Source organism: Aristolochia californica, unplaced genomic scaffold (assembly GCF_029961685.1).
Source record: "Aristolochia californica isolate CCGP_79_NKW_82.1479 unplaced genomic scaffold, dmAriCali1.0.hap1 SCAF_14, whole genome shotgun sequence".
Classification (NCBI taxonomy): Eukaryota; Viridiplantae; Streptophyta; class Magnoliopsida; order Piperales; family Aristolochiaceae; genus Aristolochia; species Aristolochia californica.
This window is the reverse complement of record NW_027181815.1, coordinates 27,127,321-27,136,245: the sequence shown is the minus strand read 5'-3', so window position 1 is coordinate 27,136,245 and position 8,925 is coordinate 27,127,321. Positions and strand designations below refer to the sequence as shown.

General features: G+C 39.2%; 1 protein-coding gene across 3 annotated transcripts; it reads right to left on the bottom strand.

Annotated features, from left to right (window-relative positions):
- Positions 1-262: 262 nt before the first annotated feature.
- On the bottom strand, positions 263-8,289 carry LOC137949979 (MACPF domain-containing protein At4g24290-like). 3 transcript variants are annotated; one of them, XM_068796278.1, is made up of 7 exons: positions 7,335-8,289; positions 6,642-6,880; positions 5,615-5,816; positions 5,093-5,161; positions 4,813-4,999; positions 2,301-2,467; positions 263-1,180 (listed from the first exon to the last, which is right to left on the bottom strand). In XM_068796278.1, exons 1-7 carry the CDS (start codon positions 7,599-7,601, stop codon positions 506-508), a joined length of 1,806 nt encoding a protein of 601 aa, XP_068652379.1. In that variant the 5' UTR covers positions 7,602-8,289; the 3' UTR covers positions 263-505. The 3 variants fall into 3 exon arrangements, with proteins under 3 accessions (XP_068652379.1, XP_068652380.1, XP_068652381.1); XM_068796279.1 differs by having other exon boundaries at positions 7,360-7,423; XM_068796280.1 differs by lacking the exons at positions 263-1,180; positions 2,301-2,467 and adding an exon at positions 2,474-4,232.
- Between the last annotated feature and the right edge of the window lie 636 nt (positions 8,290-8,925).

Sequence of the window (8,925 nt, the reverse complement as noted above, 5' to 3'; positions counted from 1 at the left end):
AACGATGTTATATGACCCCAAAACCCATTAGTGATTGGGATCACTTGGACATTGCCAAGGTAGATTATGGAATAGAAGAAACATATCACCAACCCATCATAAAGCTAGATTATGATATCAAAAATTACATTGCAACTTAAAATGTTTTTAAGAAAGTGACAACTGTCTATTCCATCTAAGATTCAGTCCTAATGATTTGGTTGCAGAGTTTGCCATCTTTCAATCCAGAATGCTCCTGTTGAGTTTTTGAATAAATGAAGGATGGTCAACGAAAGCAAAGACAACATTTCACAGATGGAAATGGTTAGGCACAGCAACAACTGCAACAGATCTTCAAAGCAGACCGTGTAAAATATACAAAGCAAATCTCAGCCCTTCCTCATTCCCTCTCAACCTTTTGTGTTTCGCCAGAGTTTTCACTGTACAGTCCCTCGTACCCTTTTGAGCGTGTAATAATAAAAGAATGTCTAAAACAGGTAAGCTGAAAAATGATCAGACTAGGACATTAGAACTCTTCCTCCGGCACAGCCACAGTCAAGAGCGAGTATTTCACTCGCAACGAGATTTTACTCTTCTCCACATGTAACTTAGCTCCGGAAACAACCCAATAACCAGGATTGTCCTGTGGACCACGCACCATTTCAGTTGTATCAACAAACTTGAGCAGCTTCGGTGCCTGAACTGGCACTGGAGGGCCTCCAGGATATACTGCAGAGTTTATATTCACATCTGCAGGTCGTGGAGAAGGCTTCTGTGCCATTGAGAAGTGACCACTCATCAGCATTGACATAATACCTGACTTTGGCCCCAGACCTGGTGAACCATCCCACTCGGGCCTCCGGACAGTAGTGGCCCCAACAACAGTGGAGAAGCGGAGTCGTAGAAAGAGTATCCGTTTGAAGCCATAGTTAGATACTTCAAACTGTGCTCCGGTGACAATTGAATGGTCCTCATCGGGTTCAATAGGTGCAGTGCACACATGAGAGCAGTTTTTCCATTGCACAGGTTCGTAGTACTTCCTGTCATAGGATACACGGGCAAAGTTACCAGCTGGGTCAGGGTGGAGTTGGAAAGTTTTGGGCAGGGAAGAGAGGTGCTGCAGATGAATAGCCAAATGGTTGCTTCTCTTTCCTTCAAGGTACAACCGGAGGCCTGTCACTGGCCTCATTCCCACATCAACCTGCAGAAGCATTCACAAAAAGCAGAAACTATAAAATCATTTGAGAAGAATGATAAATATACAGATAAGCTAGTAATGGCCTTGTCTAATCACGATTTTGTTACACCCGATGTATCCTCTTTCTTGCTATTAATAAACAAAGAGAACTGGACTAACGGAACAGAAATAATGCAGATAAACATTGACAAAATTCCTTTGTGTTCCCTATTTACAATCCCAAGAATTTGACAATTCAATTTAAAATCTATAGATTCTGATTTGTTACCCTTCGAGTGAACAAAGCGGAAAACTAAAGAAGAAAAAACACAATGAGCTGATCAGGAACAAATTTCCAATGAGAAGGTATTGTGGTCAAATTAATGCTTGGTTGCTATCACTTTACAGACATAGTCTACTTGTTTATGGAGTAACATGTGATGGTGATATATCTGATTCTTTCTAATTGAATAGGGTTCAATACATATTCCACTGACCATTTGGTGGAAACAACAACAACATAATTGACAAACTACCCCAACTAAAGACTACAGAACTAATAACCTACTCATTGCTTCGTATGATTGGGATCCAAGAAATCCCTCACTATATGAAGTAATTATCATATAGTCCTAACAACTGAAATCTTTTTCTTTTCCGCATAACGGAAATCAATCTGATTAAGGATTGCAAGAGAAATAGAGATATGAAGTCAATGGAAGGATGAGAGGAGAAAACAGTAGAATCTCAATGATATTGGATCTAATGTGTATGGCCTATCTTGAAATCTCACAGATGTTTATAAACCATGTCCTGGTAATTGGCAGGAACTCGATTTGTTGACCAAGATGTCATGCCAAGAAATGTTTAAGGAGTTATGAATGATTTATGTTGCATTTCACATGAAGAGCAGTATAGGGTCCACAAACAAAATGAAGATGGAACAAAAATGTCTTGTACTTCTCTTCAAAATTCACCAATAGTTCCGTAAAACTTTACACCTAAAAATAGCAAATAGAATGCTAAGGAATGCAGAACACATGAGGATTTTGTATCCCATAGCTTTTGATAAATGCCAGGAAGACTTTAATCTGTATGCATTGTCAAGTAAAAGAAGATAATACAGCAGATGCAAGCATTTTACCGGGCTAATATTTACGTGAAGCTTTGGACCCAAGAAGCTGAACTGAAGAGATGCACTATTTTGTTGCCTCCTGTGGGGGCCAAGGGGAAGTTCACTGAAGACTGGAGCCCATTGCCTTGGCAGCTGAAATTCTAAAAACTGGTGAAGCTCTTCCTTTGGAGGCTTGTCTGCAATTAAAGGAGGTGTTAAACTTCAATTTTTATGGACAGAATGAAGGATAATTGTCATCCTAATCTGGAGGGTATATTTATGCGAATTGGTGAGGTTACAACCCAACACATGACATCAATCAAAAAATATAAAGAACAAAAAAAAGATGAGGACATTAGTGACATTGAGAGCACCTTTTTTCTTTTGCACACTTTTTTTTTCATACTTTATTTTGTTCTTACAGTAATATGGAAATAGTAAGACAAGTCAGGTATTGCATAGAAGAATAACTACAAATCTTGACATGAACATAAGACTGACAGGACGAATAAAACTTGTTTGCTATAATTATTACCCTAGAGAAACCCATATACACTTGCATAATCATAGTTTATAAGGTTATCCTTGTGTATACAAACTAAATGATTAGATAATGTAATCAGAAAAAATCCAACAAGAAAAAGGAAATGAATAAATTCCAGGGTTCCAATTCCTGCAGGAAATTTTGATTAAGGAACATTGCATAATATTTCAGTTTTTCTCAAGTCTCAAATTATATCATTTGGGTAGGAACTGGATCAGGTGCCACATCCAATTAGATATTACCTATTTAGCACATTATAATTTATGGGAATTTGTGTTATCTGATGATTTGAGTGATCTTGTGACTTGATATTCTCAGGAAAGTGGTGGCTTGGGCTTTTACCTCAACGGTCGCAAGGGGGGGGTGCTTGCCTAATCAACATTCAAAAAATAAAAAACCCAAGATAGTGGACAATGTGGATCTCTTTCATAGAATAAAACTTTAAATTAGGGTGAGGACATTCCCAAATGTGCTTCCTTAGTTGGCTATTTTTGCCAAAGCTGCCCTACATATCCTAGCCTGCAGACTAATGCGTTTAGATCTCTTGAAGTGCCAGTCTGTTGATCTTTATTGCAGCTCTCTGAATATGATGAGATGCTCCTTACCTACAAAGCATTTGGCTTGAAGAAATAGCACTATAGCAGGCTCAAGAAATAAGTCCTATTCAATCAACAATTACGACACGAACTGGAAACAGTTTGCAACCTTGAATGACCAAGCCTCATTTAAGTGAAATTTTGTGGAGCTGACTAGGCGACCAGACTACATCAGTTGTATAGGGAGCAACTGAGAAACTTGCAGTGTTTCATATGTCATCTACCATGGTTCACTAGGCTCTTCATACTTGGTCACATCTGGCACGGAGGCATTGCGGGCCTGAAAATTTCACATAGGCACTTCTCGGCCTCTTTCTTAGGATTTGTGTAGAAAACCAGCACATGAAAATTAATGGATCAGAGAGAAGAGAATTTCCCAGTGGCCACATAATGCATTCAAGTCTCTCAATGTGTGCTCTCATGAGTCCATGAAACTCGTCAGCTCTCAGTTATCCTAGCAGAGGGTACTAAGATGATGATCCCTCTGTGATCCCTAACCGTGCCCCCTTGCACTGTTCTTTATCCTCATCTCTAGTTCCACCAAATACACGATAGTGTAGATAAAAAAAGGAAGCACAGCAAGAAAAAAAAAAAAAAGTAAACAAAAAAATATATACTATGCACAAGATAGGACCGTCTAGGTAACTCCACTAATTCCCATGTTAATAAAATTAACACATAAAGAGTGTGGCATGTATCAGGTATTGTATTGAGGTACCCAAAATTCAATACGATATGCCTGATATGCACCCTGTGTCGGGCTGAACCATGTCTACATCATCTTTTAGGGCTGTATCATCACCACTGAAATCCAACACATATCTGCCGATACACTACACATGTAAGCAACTCAGGCAGCCCTGGAAAAATGTAGTAAACTTGAGCAAAATAAGATTGTAGAAAGGAATCACTGGCCCAGTCTCACTAATAAATCATACATAAGTTGGCATGACATGTGTAAGCAACACAGGCAGCCTAGAAAAAAATGTAGTGAACTTGAGACAAAAGAAGCTTGTACAAAGGTTTATTTGCCCCAGTCTCACTAATAAATCATACATAAGTTGCAATTAACAGCACTTTTGCCACTTTTACAAGAAAATGAAGTCACCTTTGCCTTTGGCCCTTTTTGGAGGTTCAGTAGAACCTCCCTATAAAACATACTTTTCCTTTATTTCAATTTAATTATCTCTTGTAATGGCAAAAAATGATCTTGTAAAATCATCTTACACTTTGGAACAGTGTCTTTCACTTGCATAGTAGTGAATTGCAGCCATCCTTTCCTTACGATATTAAAATGTAAGGTCATGCATGGCAGTTTTTCTTCACAACTATGCACATAGCATAAATTGATTATAACGATCCATGTATAAGTAATGGAGGGTAAACGAGAACTATCACTCACAGCGCAAGTAGAGATTGATAGCATGACTCAAAAATCCACTTCCAGGAACTCCATTCAAGAGAGATGTAATTGGAACAAAGGTCACTGAGATCACATCAGGTTGAAATTGAACTGTTTCTAACCACTCATAATGGGACAAATCCTTGATGTCACTGCCACCTCTCCTTTTATTCATTCTAAGGACATCCTGCAAATGAAATGTTAGAGCACCCAAAAGATAAAACAAATAAATTCACTTGAATAGATTTTCAAACGTGAGACCCAAAGTTACAAATGTCACCTTCTTGTCTGAGTAAGATCTTGATGGGCTCGAGTCTGCAAACCTCAGCCTATGCTCCTTAAGATCATACTGAGACAGAAAAAAACAAAAGCAGTTAGTAAAGCATACACAAGCCTTTCTCTGGTATATTTCACAATTAACCTGCTTGTATAATCCTCTGTCTTGCATTAATTTCAAGTCATTCTTTTTTATGCATATGAACCGCAATGATAGTAAATTAAAAGATAATGACAAAGACCATCAGAATCCTGTGATTAAATAATGAGACAGTTTCTGGTTCTGGTTGATTCGGATGCATCCCATCAACCTTGTCAGGTAAGACACCAAGCAGAAGCGAAAGAGATGTATTAAAATTGACTATATGTGCCAAACCGAGACAGAAACTTCCAGATGGGATTTCAAGTTTTTTAAAAAAAAGGGTCTGCTGGTTGCCACACCTATAACTATTGCAGTCAAACTTCCAGAACCATTAAAACCCTATTTCGTATAGAACTAACATCGTAAAAGAGGTCAGGCACACACCCTATTCCTCCCATACATTTCTTCTAGATGTACACCAAACTGTCCATTTGCATCAGAAAACCTCTTATCAGCTAACTCCTTCAGTCTTTTCTGAACTTCGGCAGGTTGAAGAGTTGATGAATGAGGCTGTTTCACATATATAACATCCTTCCCTCCCATTTTGACACCCACAACTACATGGGTACCAAATCTCTCAATAAATCTGTAAAAAACAAAAAGAAAGGCTTATTAGAATTTGTGCAGACAGTATACTTTAGGAAAGCACGTGGCCCATGTACTAGAGATATAGAATGAGCTGAAAAATTCCCCCAAAAATTTAGGCTAGTCATTTTGGGAGGAACTACCCAAACTTGTAATGGAACCAGAAAAAATCCAAGCAGTCCAACTCTATCACTTTTATGTGGCCCATCTGTATGGTCTCTGCATTTCAAGGCAGCTCACATGCAAAAAGGAGAGTGTTAGTGAGTAAAAGCTCCACATTTCAGTGGCCCATACAAGTACACACACGTTTCAGTGGCCCATTCATTTGAGCTTGCAAGATGCTGAGCTTACCAGTTGGAAAAAAAGACTCCTGACTTCAGCTAATCATTATAGAATGGACACAGCTCACTTCACCTAAACCCATCTACCATATGATTTCCACATAGAAAAGGCTCTTTCATTTTTATTCTTTTTGTTCTTTAAGAACATGCTGCCATAATTTATAAGAAAGAAAGGACTCAATCACAACCAAGGAAATGTGGGAAGTGAACAATTGTATTTAGTCTCTTGGATGGTCACTAGCACCAATATCCATTTCTATACACCCAAAACACATCACTTGGAATAAAAGAGGTAGAATAAGGGACTACATATCCTTATAGTTGCCAGTTTCTAAGAAAGGGTCCTTTATGCTTAGCATTCTCACGGGAGATAGGCTAAGAGCTCTAGCCAAATGAATTGCAATCGTATGGGGAAACATTGATGAAGTACAAAATATGCTATTTTCAGTCCGATTGACATATAGCAACAACTTTAAGAGGATCACCTGGCCAAAGCTTCAGGATCCCATGAGGATGGAACTGCTTGTTTAACATGATCACGAAGTACGATCTGAGGTTTTGCTAGGGCAACAGTGTAGAGCGTAATGAACCACCCATCAAAGGCTAGAGTCTTAGTGCTGGCTGCATCCTTCTGCCAGCAACCTGGAAAGTCAAACATGGAATTGAAAAGGCCTGATGGTATTTTCCCGGACAAAGATAATTCTTTGTTAAATTGCTCGCACATCTGAAAAGACACAAATGAGAAAGTTAATCGGTATAAATTGTACATATTATCCTATTTTACATGAAAAGTCCATGCATGTGAATCATACCAAAGGAGACTACTCAGTGGCATAAACTGGTTAATCATTTCAGTTTTTCAAGCCATGCTGCTCAAGGGACGTCTCTATTTGAAACTTTAAACATCCGACGAATGGGTTAACTTTTATCTTTTTTTTGAAAAGAGAATTTTAGTTGAGAGAGGAAGAAGAATACAAACAGGAAGTTCGGAGAACTCTTTGAACAGGCATTCAGTGATGAAAGCCTACAACCAAGTATCAAGTGTCCTCGAATAGATTGGTAAAGGGAGAAATACTTGAGAAATGACCCGTTTCATCCACCAAGGGAACTATAACCTCACCAAAAGTGTACTGAGACAAAAATACATCAGGGAAAAGTGGATTGAAATGGTTGCAAACCTGCTGAAATGAAAGAACATCGGACCTGAATCGCATCCGTTCTCCTTTATCGCACTTTATGGATTTTGAAACACTCTTTACTGTAATGCCACCAGGTAAAACGACATCTTGAACCTGATCATTGTCGAGCTCAATTAAACATGGATCTGGATGTTCTCTCTTACAGCTCTTGAGTCGAAGATCTGAAGCGATATCATAGCCTAGCCCAATGGACTCAATCGCGTTCTCTGCAGCTCTAAGTGGGTTCAAGGCCTTGTTATGTGCCATTACTCGACCATTCCTCTGTTTCTGCAGGCTAAGCTTGAAAGGAAGCCGGTTCGCCTCCCAAGAATGTAATGAACTAAAGAACAGCTTTCTGGGCGACTATGTGTTCCTTAATTCAAGAGAAACGCCGGAAACTCAAACACCACGGCTACCTGGCACTCGAGTTATCGACACAGAATAATAACTAGACGGCTGAGATCAGTCGCATAAAAAGAATCAGAGAAGACCTTCAAATCGGCTGCCAATTTCACCACGACTGAAAGGCAGAAGGAGGTGTAATCTCACAGCTAAGCGAAAGGAAAGGAGCCCAGGCTTAGGTAGTATCTCGAAAGGAAACCCTAGCAAGTAGCGGGGAGATCAGAAGTTTTTGGAGATAAAAGAGGAGAGCGGTCAGAGCCACCGAAATCGTAAGTTTCCGCCGCCCGAAATCTGCCGCCAATAAAGTCAGTGGTCAGAGACCAAAACCTAGGCCCCCCGCCGCGAAGTCTGGTAAGATGCCAGAGTCAGAAACTCGCAACCGACATCTCCCAATAAGTAGAAACAAGCTTGAGGATTCTTAGGCCGAGAAGGGATTAGCTTCAGTGAAATCTTCCGTGAAGTGCAACGATCGGGAGCCTCTTGGATGAAGGATGAAGACGAAGAAAATTTTCTGATAATTTCGATCGACGTGGGTTGGAGCTTCAGAGTTGAGTTTGATCACACTCGCATAAAGTAAATCAAATGTCTCAATCTCTTTTGTAGCCAAGACTCATATTTTACTTCATTTAATGTTTAATTTACTAAAATACCCTCGCACGAGGAGTCTAATGAGATTAGGCGTATGATTTTGGTATGTCTTTTTGGGGGTATTTTAGTAAAGCCTGCCAGTCAAAATAGACTACGTGGTTTCGTACGCAGATGAACTTTCCGAATTTGTGTACAATATTGCCCTTGTAAAACATGAAATTTCACGCCTTTAATTAGTCGTTTACTGGTTGGAAGTTTTAATATAGATTGAGGGTATTTTGGGTAAAAATAAATAGTGAGGCTGGTCAAAGTCTTTCTTCAGTTCTCTCCCGTGTCTGCGTCCCTGGGGACTTTCCGCGTTTTCTCTCTAAACTAACGTGTCACCCGTTTACTTTAATGGGGGGGGGGGGGGGCGGCGGTTATGGTTAGTCTTGAAACATGAGTATCAAGTTGATCTCTAATATGAAGATTATGTGAGTCATATATATGAAGATTATCTTCGTATTTAGTATTAGTATTGATAACTTAATATGTATTAAAAATAGTTTCCAGTGTTAGTATTCCAATATGAGAAAAACATAAAAAATAAGAAAATTTCTAA